Source organism: Armigeres subalbatus, chromosome 3, assembly GCF_024139115.2.
Source record: "Armigeres subalbatus isolate Guangzhou_Male chromosome 3, GZ_Asu_2, whole genome shotgun sequence".
Lineage (NCBI taxonomy): Eukaryota > Metazoa > Arthropoda > Insecta > Diptera > Culicidae > Armigeres > Armigeres subalbatus.
Genome location: NC_085141.1, coordinates 348,362,779 through 348,385,355, shown reverse-complemented (window position 1 = coordinate 348,385,355; position 22,577 = coordinate 348,362,779). Strand labels below are relative to the sequence as shown.

General features: G+C 40.3%; 1 protein-coding gene across 2 annotated transcripts in view; it reads right to left on the bottom strand.

Moving 5' to 3' along the window:
* The window catches only part of LOC134225991 (IQ motif and SEC7 domain-containing protein 1), a 466,609-nt gene that overhangs the window by 193,366 nt on the left and 250,666 nt on the right, over nt 1-22,577 (bottom strand). Inside the window, exons 2-3 of one of the 2 annotated variants that reach the window (XM_062706474.1) lie at nt 3,219-3,628; nt 1,919-2,915 (exon numbers count right to left, since the gene is read on the bottom strand). The exons of the other annotated variant lie outside the window; for it this stretch is intronic. Coding sequence (XP_062562458.1) covers nt 1,919-2,514 — 596 coding nt within the window. The 5' untranslated portion in view covers nt 2,515-2,915; nt 3,219-3,628. The remainder of the gene's footprint in view (nt 1-1,918; nt 2,916-3,218; nt 3,629-22,577) is intronic. 2 annotated transcript variants of the gene reach the window in all.

The window sequence follows — 22,577 nt, the reverse complement described above, 5'->3', positions numbered from 1 at the left end:
TTTTTAGCTAGATCATGAGAAATATTTGGAAAGATACAAAGTAGGAGAAATATTGTTACTGAACCCTCGACCTCCTGCGTATAGGACTGAATCGGTCTAATGAATTATTGACAGTGGCTGATTTTCACCCGCCGCTTCCACATCCAGGCGCTATCGTATATGCCCAAATAGCCAGCAAGAGTTACCCGTTAGAATTTAGATGTCGAAAGACATCTAACGCGGCTTTTCTCAAAATTAGGAACTTTTTCTGAAGAACTATTTGGTACCGGTTATGAAGGATGGTGTCCGCTACTACGCCTACCAAATATTTTTCCGATGAAGGTGCTTTACTTTGAGAAATCGAACCTTACATGGCTTTCCCCATACTGATTTCAGAAAGTTAACTCCTAGTGTGTCGCTGCTGTAAGCACGCTCAGAGTAGGCGATTCATTAGTAAAAAATATTCTTAGATTTGCAGTATGTACTATCCCCTTAAACGACTTGGACACACTCGTTGATCATTCATTTAGATAGTGTTTGTCGGATGATTTCTATTGCTGCTTGTCTTGTGTTCGCATTGGTGAAATTTGATTTTCATGTTCCTCGTATAACTAATAAGAATAGATTTAAGAGTATTTTGTGTTAGATATAGTGCATTCAATTTTTTGTTTGTATACCGTATAGTATGTCATTGGGGTGCGTATGTTTCACCTGTTGGCAGTTGCTGCTAAATAAATAAATAAATAAATAAATTACGATTCAATTATTCTTGTTAATATAAAATTTGTTTTCTTCGTTAAGTAACATATTTGCATCGAGTTAAACTCGCTCTTTTACTAAAACCTAGGAAGCAAAAAATATGTGTTTCGCGTTTTGTTCGAAAAACGTTGCTTATCGTTTTTCGATGTATCAATTTTATGTTCAATATGAACATACTTTTCTTTTAATAAAACAAGATCATGGTAAAGCTTTATAAGCAGCATCAGAAAAAAACTGACCACTTTCGACGGTGTATGCGATACTCATATGCTTGTTTGTTTTCCATCACATTCGATAGTCGTTTTGTATGTATTTTTCATGAACACACCTCGACGCACTCCACTTTCAATGTTAATCAATTCCACCGAATGTATTTGTTTTGGATTTTTCTTCAGCCAACAACCAAATGGAAGGCGTTGCTGCACTGTGTTTTAACAAACATCAATCAGTCAAAATTCAACCGGAACGGGTGGTTCAACACGTCCGAGATTGCTCGTGCTTCAAATTTGAACCGAAATGGGTTTTCACTCGTTACAGTGCGTAGCACGCTAGTTCAGTTTATCGGCGTCGTTGCCGTCGTCTTCATCGTCGCAACTGTTTCAGACCTGATAACAATATTATTATGACCGATGGCGACCAGACGGACTCGGTTATAAAAAAGGCATCAAACTGTGAAAAGGTCAAGTTTACTTTGTATGCTTTTTTATGAGTTTATGCTTTCGTGAATGGTCCCATGATTAAGATGGTTGCAGTATGCGGGAGATCGTTACGGTCAAGGAGAACCGAGTTCGAATAAACTCATATGTGATTGCACCATGAATCTGATTGTAGACTTGGAATGTACGTACGAGTACTAAGGGAGCGTGTTTATTATCGCACGGAAGGGACGACAAGCATGACGATAAAGCTTGTGTTTACTAACTAGTTGATGACCCTGGCAATGAAGTCTCTGGGTGGTGGTCGCGTATATACGTCGGTCGCAAGTTAATTGGAAGAGCGAACAGCCGACTTGTTTGCCTTGTGGGAGGCATACGTTGACTGCATAGCTTCTTTTGAATAAGTTTAAAATATGGATGCAAAAACTTCAGATTTACTATCATCATTTTTGTTATATGGAAGTATGATAGTGGTTACTTGAATCTTAGTAATAAATTGAAGACTTCACTTTCATTGAACTCACCTCAAAACCGTAGCATGATGCGTTGTGTGCGTTTCCGTATCCTTTTTCCTGCCCGAGTAGCTTACCACCGTGATATGGCGGGTTTGCGTTCGCACCACCCTTCGAACCCGACTTCTCCCATCCCCCACATAAACCACCGTCGTCTTCTTCCGGCTTCCGCTACTCCCGCCCTCACTCCCCCCATTGCTCAAGGCACTACTCGCACTGTTGTTGTTTGCGCTGCTGTTATTGTTGCTGTCATTCTTAACCCTCGATTCACTCCCACTTTCCGACTTGTGATTCAAACTGTCCAGCTTGTCACTCAGATCATAATAGCTACCATGCTGATGGGGATAGTACCGGAAGTACCCATCCGATGATCCCCGATCACTGAACGCATTCTGATACTTCAGCTTCTCCCCGGGACTGCTGCTATGATGGAGGTGTCCCCGCGGTGAGGACCTCGACGAAGATGACGACTTCCGTTCGCCGGAAGAGGACCCTCGCTCGTGCGGATGGTGGTGGTGGTGATGGCCGTGGTAGTGCCGATGGTGATTCTTGAAGTGGTGATGATGATCGGACACTCCGTTTCCACCGTACAGCTCCGGTTCCAGCATGACGTAGCGTAGCCTGAGCCCGCTGCTGGTTGTCGATTGTTATGCGCCAAGTGGTTCGAGGTGGGAAGCACAATTTGCGTGCAACCGTGGGTACCCAGACTCGATCGATTTCACCTCAGACCGACAACGTTGGATGCGGCGGGTGCTTCGCACAGCGGAGGAACATGATTACCCGCGGTCGCGGTCGTCGTCGTCGTTTATTGTTTAATTAATTATAGTCGTTTTTTATGTTACTGGTGCTTCTGCCGTGCTCGCGTTAATTTCACTTTTAATATCACTTTCCTTTGTTACGATCATTTTCTTCAGCGCCGCACAAAGCACTTATTAGTCATTTCTGCTCGTTTTGGTTACATTAGTTCACAGAAAAAAAAACATCGAAGGGATAAGCTGCAGTAGTTAATCTTGCGGACGAAACAATAATTAGTTTTGAATGAAAAAGTGATCAGAAAAATTTTAAGCAGAATTATCCTCAAGGCATATATGTTCAAACTTTGAGTTGTTGAAACTCTAAAAAACGCATTGATCAACACACAACTCAAGCTATTGAAAATTTTATCTCCAAATTTAATTAGCAGATTAATACGAATTGCAATATTTAATTCTGTTGCGGAATGTTGGAAGCTAACGAAGATTCAAACGCATGGAAATTCCTGACTGTTTTAAATTTTATGAATTCAAAAATATTGTAGACTAGTGTTTCGTACTTTGCAGCTGTGAGGTGTGAGAAGGGAGGAACTTTCAAAACAATGCACCCTAAAACTCGTTTATCTCGATCCGCACCTCCCCCTCCAAGCGCGATCTTGTTTCCTTAAATTTCTCAGTTAAACGGTGCGGGATACGGTTGTTACTATGGCCGGGGCTCGGTTAAAATTAGTTCGAGTCTATTCGTTGAGGTGTTTCATTTAATGTCAGTTGAAATCGGCGCTATTTGGGCGAGAAGAAATTTCGATGCTTGCTGGTTGGTTTGGGCTTATTTTTTAAATATTTGGTCGATGCTGTTTTGTTTCGTTGGTCGACGGGATTGCGCTCCCACTGCGGCTGGTTCATGAACCACAGAAACACATCCGAACGAAACTTGCACTTTCGTTTGGTCGGTGGATAGCGCGAGAGTGGGCTAGAGGTTGGAAGGAAAGAGAATAATGTTGAAGGTAAAGTTTTCATGCATTAAATTAGTGCACTGGATCGATTGGATGTGAATCGATCCGGTTCGATACTTCCTGAAAGTCATTTCTGGTTTGGTGCGACGACATCGGCGGCGAAGGTGGCTGGTTGTCACTAGAAAGTGTGAACGGCATGGTGTGGAAAATGTAAAGCATTGTACCTTATTCGTTTCGCCTCTAATTTTCACCCATTTAATAGAAAATATTGCTTTCCACATGCTTTTTTCTTAATATGCATTTTTTTCTGCATCACGAGTACAATCGGTTTAACAATTAAAAGGGGGCAGATGGATTAAGTTTTTTAAGTAAAAAATGTCACTTTGAGGAGTATTGAAAGAGTTTAGAAAATTGTAATAATTTCTAATTTCAGCATTTTCTAACTAATTTGAGGATATTTTTTTTTATTTGGCAACATTCCCGAGTAGCACACATGTCACACAATGATCACAGTAACTTATATGTGACCAGATTCAGTCACAATTAGGTTGCTGCAACCAGTTTCACTTGGCTTGTGCTGCTTGGGTTCTGTAAAAATCAGAAGAATTTCCCGAAGAAGAAGACGCATACACACTGCTCTTTAAATATAAGTGTTGTGAAATTACATGCAGGGTGGCCATTCCTAGACCGAAAATTGTAACTGCGGATGCTCAAATTTTGAGAGCAGTACTCTTGTCCGTGTTGTGTAAGAAAATTCAAGAGTTTCTTCCATTGAGTTGGCGCAACGCCTGCTGAAAGGGACGACGGCAATCAAGAGTTCCTTCCTTTGCATTTGAAGGACGCCCGTGAGAAGAATGGTGTTTTTATCGATCGAATGGATCACAGTTCTGCGTATAAGACGCCCACATTTAAGAGTTTTATCCTCTGAGTTAGTGCAACGCTCGCAATGACAAATGGTGTTATTCTGGAGCAGATAAATCCCAAGTCTGCGTAGTCAAAAGTTTCTTCCATTCTGGTAGTGGGACACCCGTAAGAAGAAAAGTGTTTTTGTGGATCAGAGAGCATATAATTCTGCGTTTGAGGTCACCCATATTCAAAAGTTTCTGCATCTGCGATAGTGGGACGCCTGTAAAAAATAGTGAATCAATTGTTGATCGTAGACCCCAAAATTCTGCCTATGGGATGCCCACATTCAAGAGTTCCTTCTTTTCCGCTGGTGGGACGCCCGAAAGAAGAATAGTATTATTGCGGATCAGAGAGCCCACAATTTTGCTTGAGGATACGCTCGCATTCAAGAGTTTCTTCCTCTGCGTTAGTGGGACGACCGTGAGAAGAACGGTGTTTTTGTCAACCGAATGGATCACAGTTCTGCGTATAAGACGCCCGCATTTAAGAATTGTATCCTCTAAGTTAGTGCAACGCTCGCAATGACGAATGGTGTTATTGTGGAGCAGATAAATCTCTAGTCCACGTAGCGGGACGCCCGCAGTCAAAAGTTTCTTCCTTTATGGTAGTGAGACACCCGTAAGAAGAAAAGTGTTTTTTGTGGATCAGAGAGCATACAATTTTCCGTTTGAGAGCACTCGTATTCAAAAGTTTCTGCATCTGCGTTAGTGGGACGCCTGTAAAAAATAGTGAATCAAATGCGAAACAGAGAGCCCAAGATTCTACTTGGGAGGACGTCCGGAATTTCTTCATTTCCGTTAGTGGGACGTCCGCAAGAAGAATAGTGTTATTGCGGAGAGCCCACAAGTCTGCTTACGGGGACGCCCGTATTCAAGAGTTTCTTCCTTTCCGTTGGCGCAGCACCCACAAGAAGAATGGTATGGTCCAATGAATCACAATTAGGGGAAGGAGGGGCAATATGCCCTAGCTAAGCAAAGACTGCTTTAATGTCTTAGCTGTAACGATTTTCATGGGTATTTTTACCTCATGTAACAGTAAATTGTAGAAAATCTCAATTATATTGATAATATTCACATTTCAAAAAAGTGGTGATACTTCACTGCCGGAAAACTCATGAGGCAAAACGCCTTCTAGCTGGCAGCTATTAGGGAACAACGCACCATGCGTCGGCGAATTAGCATTCTGGTATGGACAATGCGTGGAGACGCGCAGTACATTATAGGTTAGTTGCCCTAGAGCGTTTTGCCCGCCAAAATGTTAGATTTTTCATCAAAATGCGGAAAATTTCGGGAGGGCGTTTTGGGGTTTCCCTATACGCTGTGGAACGGTCGCATTCAAGAGTTTCTTTCTCTCCGTTGGTGTAACGACCGGAAGAAAAAATGTGTTATTGAGGATCAAATGGATCTCAAGTCCGCGTAGTGGAACGCCCACGTTCAAGATTTTCTTTCTGTCCGTTGATGGGACGCCCGTTGCGGGCGATGCAGCAACACACGCATGGATCGCAATTCTGCGAAGGTACAACACCGACAATAAGAATTCTGCTTGGTGGGACACCCGCGCTCAAAAGTTCTTTTTCCTTTGCGTTGGTGCAACGCCCATTAGAAGAATTGTGTTATTGTGGATCGAATGGATCACAATGCTGCGTGGTAGGGCGCTCGTATTCAAGAGTTTCTTCCGCTGCGTTGGCGCAACGCTCGAAATAAAACTTGTGTTATTGTGTTTCAGACAGATCACAATAACACTTAGTGGAACGTCCGCAGCCAAGAGTTTTTTTTTGTTCCGTAGGAGAGCCCATAATTCTGCGTGGGAGCTACCCGGATTCAAAAGGTTTTTTCTTTGCATTGCATGCAAGTATCTAATTGATCATAATTATGCGTAGTGGGACACTCGCACACTTTTTCTCTGTTGAAACATGATATTGTTATGGATCAGATAGATCACAAATCCGTGTAGTGAGACGCCCCCCAAGCAGCACGTGCAACATTTTTTGAATAGCTGCTTGTTCCTTATAAATGGCATTGAAGATTTTGGAAATACATCAAGTCTCATTGAAGCCATTTTCCAGTTTCAGAGACACACAATGTTTCATTTCCGTTCCGCTGATATCACAATCAGCCTCTCAAATGACTTCTTCTTTGATTGGGTTCAATACGTGGCACATCAGAACCAAAAGAAATTAGTTGCACAAATAAAAGAACATTTCGGTACACAACAGTTGCCACAATGTTTCTGATATGTTGCATATCACTTATCACATATCACACTTTTAGTTTTATCAGTCCCTCATGTCCATCATGCATGCGTACAAAAAAGGATGAGATTGAGCAATGACTGCTACGGGCACAAAAAAATTAGGGCATGCGAGTCTCACGAAGCTTGTGAACCTCACATTAGAGACATCTCAATGCGATCAGCTCATGTGCTGTTTGCTATGGCAAATCTTTGCAAACAACAGCGGGGGTGTGAAAAACAGCTTGGGCGAGAAATCAGGATTTGATATTATCGTCACTTAAGTAACGCCAGCTATGCATTCCTAGCGCATGAGATGAGTCTCATGAGACGTACATTGAGATACGCTCACTCAGTTATTTTTATTTATTTATGTGTACTGTTCGACTGGGTCGTAGAGAGTACTTCTTATGAACTATTTACAATTTATTTTATGCGCAAGAAACGCACTCGTCTCACTGAATCGATGCTACGTGAGCTTTTGTAGCTCATGGCACACTGTCTCATCCATGTATACACGGGAATAAAGGGAATAAAGGTAAAATAAATTTACAAAGAACTTTGTTGTTTATATGGTGCATTTGTAGGCAGAATCTTCAAATAGAGTTGGTGACATGATGTTTTGAGTGAAAAATTGCAAATCTTAAGGTCCATGGTTCGATTCACAGTTGGTTTTCGTGTTTTAATTTTTATTCTAGCCGTAACATGCTGCAAATAGACTCCACGTCTTGCGCTTTTTGTGTCACAAATAAGTTCCACATACGATGCAATGTGCATAATTCAGACCTTTAGTAAGTCACATCATAGTTGCTGCTACTCATTGAAATACCGTATACAAAAGTTTCTTTCTTTCCGTTGGTGGAACGCGCGTAAAAAGAATAGTATTATTGCATATCAGAGAGCCCGCAATTCTGCGGACGCCCGGCTTCAAGAGTTTCATCTCTTTACGTAGGTGTGACGCCCGCAAGAAGAGTTGTGTTATTATGGATTGAATCATAAATCTGCGTGGTGGGGCGGTCACATTCGAGGGTTTCTTGCTCTCCGTTTATGCAACCTGGTGTTCTGAATCAGATGGATCACAAGTCTGCGTGATTGAACATTCAGAAAATTTCTTCCTTTCCGTTGATGGGACACCCAAAAGAAGAATGTTGTTTAAGAGGCGAGCCAGCCTAGGGCTGAAAATCTCTCAAATAAAGACAAAAAATAAGAATGTTGTTATTGTGGATCAGACAGATCGCAATTTTGTGTACTGGGACGGCCGCATTCAATTTTTTCTTTCTCTGCTTTGGTGGGACGCTCATAGGAAGAATAATATTAATGTGGATCGGAATGGTTCTGCGTGGGGGTACGCCCGCATTCAAGAGTTTTTCCCTCTGCGTTGGTGCGATTCCCGAAAGAGGAATGTTATAGCTTTATATATAGTAGATCAGAATGAGGGGCCAAGTGAATACCCTGGAATGCGAAATGCATTTCTAAACGAAATCAGTTGTTACTTGCCACAACAAAAGCCGCATTGCGAATAAGAACAAATGAAGTGTTAACCTGTGTTGACTGCGACGGTCAAGTTGTCTGGATGCACAAGACACCGTTCAAGTTATAAAAAGATTTCAAGCAGTGATCGAAGAAACAGGCAAGACCAACATGAACTAAATAAACACTCCAGAAGACACTTCTTAATGTGCGAGAAGTGCAACTTCGGTTTGCAATTTGTCATATTTTATATGAACTAACTGTGCACAGCTTTTGTTTAATTTTTTATTGTCATTTCCACAAGCCCTCTACAATAATGAAAATGAACAAAGAAAATGAACTTTGTTTTGTTAAGAAATGAAAAAAGTACGCATGGACTGGTGGAAAGGGTATATGATTTTCCACGCTTGTTCACGGAAAGGGGGCAGGAAGCCAAAAAAATTGTTCTGTCCTACCATGCGAACTGCTGGCTTCTGATGATAATCTTGCATGGTACGACTCCCACGTTGAAAGATGTGTTTTTATATGGTTTTCAGTTTTTAATACTGGTTGTTCGACAACTGTAAAAACACAAACTTATGTTCGAAGGAAACGGAGGCAATAGACTAGTACTATCACTACTAAATATTTATAATTAGGTAAAATAGAAAATTCAAGTTTTTGAAAATACTACTTCCATTGCGATTAAAGACAAAAAACTGCTAGGGCCTTCTATCCTCTCTATATTCGGTAATTATGGGATATCGTTGTATCCAAAGTGTTATTTAGTGAGACGGAATACAGTAATATGAATGGAATACAGTAATATGCTGGAAGAAATTGTTTGCTGCAAGATACCCTTGTATTATAGTGCGAGCAAGTAGCCCTATGATACGTAATCGAAAAAGTAGCCCCATAATAAAAACGTCGGAATTGTTTTTTTTTTCCTAATAGAAGAACAAGGCTTCAGCCATTTTTAGAGAAGAGAGAAGATGTGTGGCAGGCCGATAACATGAACAAGCCTAACACACTTCAGTTGCTCAGTCACACACTCAAAAAATCTGTACGTTGTTTCTACGAAGATTTGCTTCACAACAAAATCCAATAACAATGAAATCCACGTACGTGAAAGACCCAAAAATAAAATTCTTAACAATTTTAGATTATGAATTGAAAAACCCACATTGGACATCGAAACAAAATGCTAGCGAAATTGAACTAGACGAAAACGAAATTTCCAACAACGAACAATCATTTTGGCGTTACATCTCACGACCCGTGCCCGGTGCTCGGGCGGGAACTTCCCACGAACATCGGAGAGGTCTCACCATCTCGTTTGCATAATAGCAGAAAGACAGGCCCTTTCAACAGCACGAGCTTCACTTTCGTTTTTCAACACTCCCAAGTCTAGGTTGCAAGTTGCTGCACCGGAACCGAAGTTCTTCTCCATCGGTACATAGTCTGGTGGGATCGGTTTCGAGAATCAACTTCCTGCCACAATTCCACGGTGTGGTGTCGGAATTGTACAGCTGATATGCGTGACTTCCACCGCGCACAGTCAGTCGGAGTTTTCTCACACCCTCGGATGCAGCAGCATTGCCGTGGTCGGCGCCCAACGAAATTGCAAGTTTGTGCCAGTGTGCTCTTGTAAGGAAAAGATTTACCATCCGAAATTGGCCAATTATTGCCAATTGCTAGAGCCGAGGGATTATTTCTCACCGCGCAAAAAAATATTCCATACCCGGTGAGAGTGCAACCGGGTGAGGAAGAGAAACAGCGAGTAACCGCATTGATTTGATCGTTTAATCGCGATCTTCCGAGCAAAGATCAGTGGTGAATTTCGTTGTGATCGGTTTAGGATGGGAACTGGAAGGCAAGTTTTGGCAAAGATCAATTTGGTTCGATTAAGCGGATGGCGGAGTTCGATTGGTCTGATTGATTACACACTGGTTGGCACCACATGACGTGGTTGAACTTGTTTTGTTTTTTTTTTGTGAATAACCACGTGGTTTTTGTATACCTCCTTAGTGAGAGCCGGTTATAAGTTAAATGACATGATAAATACGTTTAATATATCAGATGGAAAAGTAAAAACTCTACGAATAATTTGATTAGATTTTATCACTCCTATGGTCAATGTCGCAGGCCATAGTTTCACTATTTCAAACCCTTCATAACTGAGCTTGTTTACCAAAGTAATAATTTACAAAACAAGCTAATTTTCTTGTTCAGCTGTCCATTCAAATTTTCTATAGCAGATCGTATCCACAAAGTACATAACCGACAAATTAGTGAGCTCTCTGGACCAGATTTTCAAACGTCATCATGATCAAAACACGTAAAAGTTTGGTCCTATCTCAAGCCTTATTGGAAGAAAAGTCCGATTATGATCGTACTCACGCAAGCATAACAAACCCAGCAGGCATAAATACCCACCATGACCAATTTATTTTTTTTGACGTCACTGTCGACGCCGCCACCAGTTTCACTCAACTGCATCCAAACAGGTCCACATCGCGATCGCACAGCCACTGTTGCTGGTTCGACGATGATCGCGTAGCAACGGTCCGGCCATATCCAGCGCGACATCGCTCGGCACGGTTCCACATAAAGTGTGCATAAGTAATAATCGAATTTGCATGACCACGAAAGACACCTTCCTGGTTTTGTTTTTCGATTTCTTCATAGCTATCGATCGGGCAAGAAATAGCACGAAAAAAGGCACACAAGCGATCAATTCGCGCTGACAAATTTCAATGTCAAATCGATCGATCCGTCGTTGATTTTCGTGGTCTATTGGTCCATATGGAAACGTTCAGCAGCAGCAGCGTGGTGCGGCGACGATAGGGGAGAAAAGGGGATTTAGTTGACGAAATCCGTAGCGAACCGGTTTAGTGATGCGTGGAGGACTTCAGAACAAAGTTTCACTTTCGCTTGTGTTTTTTTTTTCGACGCTTTAACGATTGCAGAACACGAAACGTAGTAAGCCCTGGAGAACCTTGTCAAGGTCTGCTATGTTGGGGTTGACTTTTTAGCTCGTTGAGGTTGTGCGAGATAAATATCATGCGCTTACAAGATGATACCTTCCACGTATGGCACAGAGCATTTTGAAAGTTTCGATAATTCGATCCGAATATAAACAAAATATGAATCATCGATTGCTCACAGTACTGGATACATTGGTTTTTGTGCAGCATCATCCTTAAATAAGCTGACATCTACATTTAAAAAAGTATTATTTTCTCCATCGGATGATCACAAACAACATTCTTTTTCATTTTGATTTTGATTGAGGTTGACTCCGTCTGTCTCCAATACAGACAATTGCGACTTGTGGTGGGGCACAATTGATTGCGAAGGTCAACGAAATGGTGTTCGGGCTGGACCCAAGCTTGGAATATCCCACGCAAATGAAAGAGCTCGTTGTTTCGTCTGACCGTTCAGTGTGTCGGTCTGGGGGGTTACCGAAAATAAAAACAGACAATACACAAATATCGAACCAAACGAACAGTTATTCATTATTTTACCCGGAGATCATTTATGTACCAACATTTATGGTAATTCCCGGATGCCATGATTGCCGATTGTCCGTCATCCGGGATTGCTTATGTTTTCGCCCAGATGAGGTAAACGCAAAGAACTGGAAACTGAACACTCATCGAGGAACACGTCATTTTTGCTCCGGATGGTTTACCTTTCCACTTTTGTTTGTGTTTAATTTTCGGACTAAAACAGTGAATTCGGAACTGGTTTGAGCGGGTGATATTAATGATTCAAAAAGAAAACAGTTCAAGACAAAATTTTCAAAACGACTTATCAGCTTTTGTAAACAAATATTCAACGACGATTTGACGAATCTGATAGCTCTCCACGCTAACCAACACCACCAAAATGTAGGTGGAGGTTTCCGCTACCTGTTGATGGTGTTGGTTTGCGGGAGAGCTATCAGATTCGTCAAATCCTCGTTTTAATCTTTGTTTACGAAAGCAGATAAGTCGTTTTGAAAATTTTGTCTTGAGTTGATAGTCGTTTTGCTGAAATATTGTGAGCCGTTGGTGAAGGGAACGGGGCCCCCTTCCGGCTAAATCCGGCCCTGCTCGTGAAAAACATATTAGATTTTTGGCACATTGATAGTAAACATGAAGAAAATTTATCGCCATCGCAGACCAAGATTGGAATTTCCATCCAACATAAGGTTTACATATTTTCGACCGTTTAGTCAAATTGTTCAAGGAGACCCAGACGACCTAGCAACGAGCTCGCAGCAGAAGAAAAGCAAAGACAACCGAACCCATGAACGCAAGGATTACCATTCGATTCGGGACGTTGCCCAGATGGTCAATTCTTCCGTCTGGTTCATCCAGCAGACAACGAAGCGGGCCGGACTTCATGTCTTCAAGGCGCCTAACCGAACTGACAAACAAAACACGATGGCCAAATCCCGCGCCAGGAAGCTGTTGCGCGAGTGGCTGGATTTTTTCGTCAGCAATTTCCGCATGAATGCTCCAGAAGAAAAAAAGCGACAAGTTTGATAAAATTATTTTTTGTTGCAGGTGCGGTAAATTCAGGAAGCCGTACATAAAGGCGGCCTAAGATAGAAAGATGAGGGCCCAACGAAGCGCCAGCTGCCTTTCCTCCTCGAAATTCTCCATTCATTTTTCCATATTAACTTCTACTTCTACTAACATAACCGATTTAGTTAAAACTTTTGACCGATTTAGATAAAACTGCTTACAGAGCATCACAGAATTGGGGTAATTTGGGAGTTGTTGTAAAATAAAGTTGAAAAGTAAAAAAAAAAATATCAGAATTTAATTATATTTGTGCAGTATTGAAGGATAATACCGCAATTTAAACATTTCGATTGTGCTGCTATAGAAAACGGTAGCCAAAAAGCAGCAGGAAGCTCGTGCCTGCGTCAAACAAAATATCCGAAGAATATTTCCAATCAGTACCAGTTAATATCTTTGGCAGCACCATTGAAGTTGCTCTACCTCTGGGCCAATGCCCTCCGGTCCATGTCGATGATGAAGTCTCGGCGGATTTTCCGACAAACAAGAGCAGTGGAAGTTTCAATGTTTCTCTGGTCTGAGGCTCCGATGACCTTCTTTCACATCCACCGACAAGAACACGAATAGTCGCAAGTAATCATGCTGCTCCTTATCGCCAATGAACATCTTCTATACCCTCCGACAGAAACGAAAACAGTAGCGAGCTGTGGTACAGCACAGGTTCCTGTAAACCATGTCGTCGATAAACGTTTTCCAAGTGCCGAACCGCCACAAAAATAAATGAATCAGCGTTCAGACCGGTATGTTAATGTTCTTATTATAATATAAAAAATCATTTTCAGTAATGTCATTACTGTTTTAGAATAAGGTAGGGAAGTATGTATAAAATGCGCCACCACTTTTTCTTGGTTTATATCCCAAATTTTGTTTCAAAATCATAAGCTGATGAAGCCAAAAATCATGTGTAAGCCGTCAAACAAAAAAAAAGTTAACAACACTATATTAAAATTTTTAAAAATAAAATAATATTTTGGCTCATTCCAACGCAATTTCGTCGTTTATGTCCTCAATTCTTTTTATTTAGATACAAAAAATATTTTCTCCTTATTACTATCAGTGTGAGACATTGACTAATTGAAATGATAGAATTGACACAAATATTGTGCAGAAGAGTTTGAAAATTTTGGTGAGAAATATTGGAATATTTTGATTATCTTTTTTGGGTGGCGCATATTGCCCAGCATTGTTAATTTTGGATTGAAATTCTCAATTTTGGAATAACATCGTTTTGTTGCAATATTGATGGCTTTACATGGAAATGTTTTGACCAATATATGGTGACTGATATGTTAGATTATTGATAAACACTTCGAAAATACATGTTTTCGGAGGAAATCACCATTAAATTAAGTGATTAGCTTAGGGGGCGCATATTGACCGCATCTCCCTATTTACGCAGGTGATATCAAAGATCCTTCAGCTGTGTCACCGAAATCCGGAGAGCAAGCCCTGTCCAAAGTACTGAAGCAGCTTCAGAACTCGCAAAATCGCGTCAATCGTTTGAAGAAGCAACATTTGGTGCTGCGTAAGAATGCCAACAAATTTGCAAATGTGAAGGCAACGCTAAAGGCTAATAAAATGATATCCACCAAAGGTGAATAGAATTTTCGAGGTGTGTTGTTGTATAATATGTTGTATAATATTTATTTACAGGACAGGATCAAGAACGTGTGACAATGAACACATTAAATTTGTCTATGCCAAACTTCAGCTTTCCTCCATGATAATCCAGAGCTTACTCATTTACACTGGATGAGTAAAATTGGGGAACGATGAAACACGCGACCCATCAAATTGAATACTTTCCCTCAAATGCAAATCTTCTTCTTTAATTGCTCTACATTCAAACTGGAACTTGGCCTGCTTTTCAATTTAGTATTCCATTAGCATTTCCTCAGATATTAATTGAAAGTGTTTCTATGCCCGCCCTTGCATGAGTAGAGTTTGCAACTTGTGTGGCAAGTACAATGGATACACTATGCCCAGGGTGTCGAGAAGGTTTCCAACCGAAAACATTATAGACAGGACCGAGAATCGAACTCGCCATCTCCGAATAGGCAATTCTAAGCCTTCGCTCGCAAGTAGAGGTGTGCGCCGGTCCGATATTCGTCGGCGGCGGCGTTTGCCAGATTTTTGGTCAGCAGCGGCGGCGTGGTGATTTTTTCATCACGTTTCTTTAAAAAAAAATTCAATTTTTCGGAAGAGGAAGAATCCTTTGAATTTCGCTTGAAAAATCTAATAAACTTCTCCAGAAAATTCTGTAAGTTTTTTCCAAAATCTGGAAAACATTTTCAGATTTTCCACGGGAACTACTTGAGTGAGAAGTTAGAAATTTGAGAAGTGAGAAGTGAAAAATGAGAGATGAAAAGTAAGAAGTAAGAAGTGAGAATCTAAAAGTAAGAAGTGATAAGTAACAAAATTGAAGTGAGAATTTCTGAGTGAGAAAGTGAAAAGTAAATTGCGAAAAATGAGAAGTGAGACGTAAGAAGTATGAAGTACGAATTGAGAAGCGAGAAGTGAGAAGCAAGAATTGAAAAATGAAATTTGAGAAGTGAGAAGTGAAAGTGAAAAATGGGAAGTGAAAAGTAAGTAGTCAGAAGTGCGAAGTAAGAAGTGAGAAGTTAAAAGTAAGAAGTGAAAAGTGACTAATTCGAAGTGAAAATTTGTTTAGTAAGATGTGAGAAATGAAAAGTGAGAAAAAAAAGCAAAAAGTGAAAAGAAAATTGTGAAAAGTGAGGAGTGAGAAGAAAGAAGTGGTAGGTGAGAAGTAAGAATGGTGAAGTTAGAAATGAAAAGTGAGAGGTAAAAAGTTGGACGTGAAAAGCTCGAGAAATGAGAAGTGAAAGGTTAAAAACGAGAATAGAAAAGTGAGAAGTGAAAAGTGAAAAGGGAGTAGTGAGGAGCGAGAAGTGCAAAGTGAATGGTGAGAAAAGAGAAGTGCAAAGTGAGTAGTGAAAAGTGAAAATAGTGAAGTGAGAACTGAGAAGTAAAAGGACCAAGTAGTGAAAAGTGAAAAGTGAGCTAAAAATTGGAATGTTTTAACTTAATCTTTATTCCTTCTCCTTCCTTCCTGCTTTCCTTGAGAAGTTAGAAGTGGGAAATTTGTGTAGTGATAAATGAGAAGTGAAAGGTAAGAAATGAGAAGCGAAAAGTAAGAGGTGAGAAGTGCTGACTTCGAACATTTAATTTTTCATCACTTTTCAATATTCATTTCGAACATCTCACTCCTCACTCCATTTAATAAGGCAATCAATTTTAACTATTCGGCTAAACGGCATTCGGCCAAATGGTATTTTGTTAAATGACCCTAAACAATATTTCTGCATGTTAGGGACTAACCACAAAGTACGTCACGCTCCTAAGGGAAAGGGGGGTTTCGAGCAGCGTGACGGCTCATACAGCAATTTTAGAGGTTTAATACAAAAAGTGTGACGAAGGGGGAGGGGGCATGAAAATTGCCAAATTTAGCGTGACGTACTTTTGGACATTTTTGGGCCAAATGGCTCTTTTTGCCAAATGACAATTCTTACCAAAGACCTATTTATTCAAATGATCTGTATTCGGTCAAACGACTTTTTCAGCCGAACGGCATTATCAGCCAAATGACATGTTAGAGCAAACAAGTGTTTACAAGTCCGGCCAAATTTTCATTTTGACTGTACATCGCTTTCGGCCAAACTACATTTTCAGTCAAACCAGTTTTGACCTGATAAGAGTTTCCGTAAAACGTTTAGTTTTGCTAAATGGTACTTGGCTATATATTTTTTGGCCTAAATGCCAGTAACGATATAAAAATATAGAGGACACGGACTTTTGTTCAATGGCCAATTAACAAAAAGGCCATTTCGCCAAGCAAGTGGCCAGTTATTATATTACTCGGTCCATAGTCGGAGGTTCAGTCATTGACATTTGGTATGACCCGTTGGACCAAATAACATTTTCGGCCAAATGGCCCATTCTGTAAAAAAGCATTTCGGTTAAATGGCATTTTTAGCCAACGATCGTTTTGGTCAGACAACCTGTTAGGGCAAACTGCTTTTTCGGTTAAATTACCAGTTCGGCCGTCTGTCGCTTTCGGTCAATGGAATTTCCCAAGAATTTCTTATCGAAGATAAAAAGAACTTTCTGATAAAAAAAAAATCCTCAAATATTCCGAGCATTTCTCCATTGTTTTAAAGTTGGCTATGCCTAGTGATGAACTTCTCCCTGCGAAAAAATCGCTCTAATAAATGGCCAATTCAGCCGAACGACACTTTCAACCGAATGTCCATTTTGACCAAATGGCCCTATCGACCAAACGACTATTTCGGCCAAAGAACATATTCGGCTATTAAGCGGACAACCGATTTTTTCAGCCAAAGGAGCTGTTTGACCCTGGGAGGGAGAAACAGATACGAAAAATGTGTGTGTCAAGCCGAGCCGAAATCTAGCTGTCAGTGTGAGCCGAAAACGAAACTCTCGGCAAGCAAATTTTTGAAGGCAATATAACAACAATAACACGCAAAACAGAACTTAGTCTTCTCAGGTGGCGCCTACGTTGATTGTTTTTTTCTTGTTGAAAATTTACATCACGACGACGACGACGCATGACGACAGTATATAATTAATTTGATGTGTAGTATCGAGAGCTCACTCCCATGTTTGACCAAATGACTCGACCAAATAACTTTAGGCTAGATACCCTAGCAAAGTCTGAAAACATAATGAGAGCATATGGAAAACATATTTTGAATTTGACATCAGTGTTTTCAAATATTAATCATCATTATTGATTACATATTTTAATCTCATTTTAAATTATATGACATTAAACTGTGTACTTATTTTGTTATCGAAAAAAAAAATCAAAATTAGTTTTCGATTTGCTCTCATCGACAGGAGGAATAGTTTTTGATTTGATGTCACAGTAAGATTTTTCTGCTATACGTTTTGTTATTTAAACCGCTAAAAAACCAAAAAGCTATCAAATTAAGTAAATATAATCGATGACTTCACAACATTAAAACAAGTTATTGATTTCCTCTCAAGCTTTGCTCGGGTAGGCTTCTACCAAATAGTCTTTTCGGGTAAACGACATATTCGGCCTAACAACGTTCAGTCTTGTGGTCTTCAGGCAAATGGCTTTCTGACGAACGACTCTTTTCCATTTAAAAAATCAGTTTCAATAAGATTTTTTCTGGATTTCAACGGAAATTGCTTCGCACGAAGTTTTGCTTAGTTCTTACGGAAAGTTTTTCGAAATTTCAACAAGAAAGTGTAGAGAATTTTCATGGAAATCATTGGTATCTTCACTAAAAATTCTCTGGAGATTCAACGTTATGTTGTAGCGAGATCTAACAGGAAATTATACGGAAATTGCACTGAATCTTCGGAATTTCCACTGAAAATTTGAATCGACGTGGAAAATTATAGATCAGCGGCGTGACAAATTTTAAACGGCGGCGCGCCGATGCAAAAATGTCGGCGGCGGCGTGCCAAAAACTGCGCACACCTCTACTCCTAAGTTAAACAAACTTAATCATTGTCCTAAACTTAAGAGAGATCTGCATGAATTTGAGAAAACAAAACTTACAGTGATATAGCCAAACTGGGTTCTCTCCAACAGACAATCAGTACAATCAGTAGAATGGATCCATTTTTTATTTGATCTGTACCACCTCACGTTTACACCCCGTTGCGTAGCTCAAGTGATGAATTTCACCCAGCGAAAGAATCATTACAATAAATCGTAGTGACTACTTGTCATCAGAACATTTCCGATAATTAGAAATGTTCTTAAAAATAAGACGTTCATAATATTAAATTGGAAAGTTAATTAAATATTTATTAAACAGAGTTCAATAAATATGTTATGCGAAAATGGCACCGTCGTGCGAGGCTTTTTTGACTTCGGGGGTTTCTTTGAATTTTTGATTTTCCAAAAAAATTAAACGAGAAAAAAGTATCAAATTTGAAACAGAAAGTTGTCATTCGTCTTACAAGTATGAATCAGTTTATGCCTTGGAAATGCAAAATGCGTGATTGGCACCCGTTATTTCTTGTCGAAAGGCGTTAAAATCCTTAATAGGGCACTGCACGGAAGAATCTCTTTTTCTCTTTCGTTCTTCATGAAATTTGACGTTTACTGGCCTTGTTGTTTTCTAATTTCTTTGCAGCGAAAAAGAGACAAAGCAGACCGTGCAGTGCCCTATAGGTACTTTAAAATGATTTATAATAAACCACAGGCGGTGAAAGTTATTTCATGAAATTCATTGTTGATTGCGGTATTATTTACAAAAATAAAAAGAACGACTAAAATTTTCAAAATTTTTTGGGGAGACAAAATCGGGTCGAAAACGTGACAAAATCGGGACGTATTAAAATCGGGTCGAAAACGTGATAAAATCGGGGAGTGACAAAATCGGGTCGACACTGTATTAACAAGACACCCAAACGGTGATAGTGGCAATTTGATAGTAATTTATGTTATAATTCCTGTTTCAATATGTACAAATTAACCCCTAGTTTGTCAAAAGAAACCCCGCAAGACGGTAGCCTCAGTGTTGAAAACAGTTTCTGTCAGATATATTTATAGGCGACCGAATAAAACTGTATAGGGCACATCGCGTAAGAATCTCTTTCTTTTTAGTGTTTCATGAATGTTGAGAAGTAATAACAGCAGTCACTATTGATTTGTATCTAGTTTTTATACATTGAGAAAAAGTTAAAGATCGATCGGGTTCGGTCGTGTTTTTTTCAGTAAGCAGAACGATCGGCCGGTCATCGAAATTTTGTTCTGCTTTGTGTGGGTGAGTAAATTTATTAGAAAGTAAAAAATTGTATCGAGCCCGGTCGTGTTTTCTACAGTAAGCAGAATGATCGGCCGGTCATCAAAATTTTATTCTGCTTAGTGGGGTAGATAATTAAAACAATCAGTGTTCATTCGAATGTGTTGTTTAAAATAAATCAAACTACACGCTATACACGGCATACCGTTTGCCAAAACGAACCCTGCTACACTTTCTACCCCATCTATCCAACATGACTCGTCGGCTTCTATCAAAGCGAGTATCATGTCAACATTTTCTTACATATTCCTTAATTACCCTGCATTCGGACATGGCCGGCGCTGGTATTGCTTATTTTTGGGTCACCAGTTCTTTGGGTCACCAGCATCACCACACATTGAAGATGATTTTAGTCCCAAACTTCATCTGTTGGTTCTCGTGGGCGGTCAATCATGCTCATGCACATGCTTATCGAGAAAAAGTTAGAGATAGTCCGTGCAATGTCCTGTATATTGATAGAATTGTAGACGAGCGCCGAAACTGAGCCAGCCAATTTTTTGAGCGGATCTACGGAATTGAGCGGATGTATAAGCAAGCTGGCCCAGGTATGATTTGGATTTTACAGTCGACACAAAGCAAAGTGACAATCACTTTATTTGAATTTGAATGCGCGGCTTTTTGTAGCGTGCAAAATAAGAACAACATTAGCGAGCACTGCTTTTCACTAAAGTTGCTCCGATGGATGAATCCGATGTTAGATTCGATAAATGGGACAAAGGTAGAGAAGTGACCAGATACATTTTATGTCACCGTCGGGCCGGTGGTCTGGCTTGACCAGATCACTCCTTTTCGGGTGGACTGCCGCTAAGATGGACTCGTTTTTTTCTTATAATATATTTCCGATGTTTACACATTGAATAATGAAAAATACCAGAAAAAATCCCCATAAGAATGTTCGGCTGAAAAAAGGGGCGTTGTTTATATCGTCGGTAGACTGGGAATAATGCTGGTGGTTGTTTCGCGTCGTTTTTATCAAGATTTTTTTATACATATATTATTATTATACATAAAAAAATCTTGGTTTGGATCTCGCAGACTGTGTACCAACCTACTGACCTGCCTGTGCTTATGTCACGTTGCAATCACAAGACAAAAATTATCCACGCCAGTGATGGACCTCAGAAATAGTGACTCTCCCATTAGACCTACGCTTTTCCAGACTATGTTAAGCCGTTTTGGAAATAGACCCAATTTTTTAAATCAAGTCTCTGCCCATATCACCTTTAATTCGATTAGATAACACTGGTTCTTAAGATTGCTTGACAACCCCGTTAAAGAGATTGAAATTTCGAATAAAGAGCATAAATTTTCTAAACAAATCAATAAAGTGAAAAACATGTTACTCATCTGTGTGCCGATCCAAGTCAGTACAAACGGTGCAGAATTTGTTCATTAACAGACTGAAACTGTTGCACCTGTACGTATTCACCTTGATTGTGGCTAAACACTATGACCTTCCACTGCAGAACACAAAGATGATGTAAATTGGTGTCATCACAAACAATCACTGACCAATCAAACAGCCACAATGTGCGTCGTTTGCAAATGCGTATTTACACACCGATCGGTATGGAATCGTTCGCCTAGCTGCCGGTGCCAACGCTCTCTGTTGTTCCTGGCTGACTCAGAAGGAGCAAACATCCGATCCTTCATCAATATTCAGGTTGCGTTCGCATAGTATAGTAGGTCGTCTGTTACAAAAGTTGAAAGCCTCACGCCAAGTACAGTATTTCTGCTGTCTGAACTGTCGCTGCTAGAGAAGTGATCTCCCGCAAGTCCCCACACCGTTTAATGCACAAATACAAAAGCCGGTTGACTCGTCAGTCAGTCAGTCAGTCAGTCTGGTTGAGGGGGAGGTGGAATATGTCGTTGAATGAACGAACACTTAGCACACTTGACGAATCGATTAATATTCAATGACATCACTCTACAATCTGCTTGATGTGTGGACGCAGACTAACTGCTATTTTGTTGACTTGCTGTTTGAAGATGATGAACGTGGTGGAAGGTGGTGGCTGGAGGCTAACCTTGCTAGCGGTCGACACTTTGACTGCCATTTCCCAGAGCAAATTGCATACCATATGGAGAGTTCATTAACGGCATTTGCTTCTGTTTTTTTCTTTTGTAATTAACGCAGCATCATTTATATTTGTCTATAAGCTTACACGCATTTTCCTTTAAATTCAATATAAAGGTTTTCACGTTCGAAAAAAGTTCAGAAAATTCCGACCCGAAAAAAATCACAAACGAACAATTAATCAAACCAGCCAACGGTATTCAGATCTCCTTTTTAAAGAGCTCCGAATATTTTCGGAATTCGACTAGACGGGATTGACTGAATAAATTTAATTTTTAATAAACCTATAATTTACACCGTTTTAGGGTGAATGACATGTCGAGTTCCCATATTCATAAGTATTTACGATTGTAACAAAGAAACGGAACCCCATCTACAAAATGTCGATGACATCAATTCTCATCAGTTCGCACCGAATCGTTTTTGGCAATAACTCGCTAATTAAGAAGCAATACACTCAATATCTTTCACCCAGCCAAAAGTAGCACTCAGCTGACTACAAGTTTAATTGGAGCTGACTCGATGATTCCTCCCACGTGGAACCGTGCGTCGTCGGAGCCAGTTCCCCTAAATGGACACAATCGCTCTCGCTCCAGGTTCTACCAAACTTCGGCAACAATAACGGATTCCGGCACGGCATTTAGAATGGGCACCACCAGCAGAGAAGCGATCCCTCCCTACTCTACGAACGATACAAAGCGATCTGCGAAACTCGAGGGGTTCACCTCCCACACAGACTCCGCCGAGACGAGCGCGCCCCAATTGGGAAGTTTGTTATTTTCCAATCAATGCGTCGAGCGTTGTTCCGAGGAGAAAATAACATCCAAGCAGCGAGATGTGTTTGTAAGAAAAAGTATAGATGCTCCCTGAGTTCAATGAGCTTCGCCCGAGTTTCATCGAAAAGGGA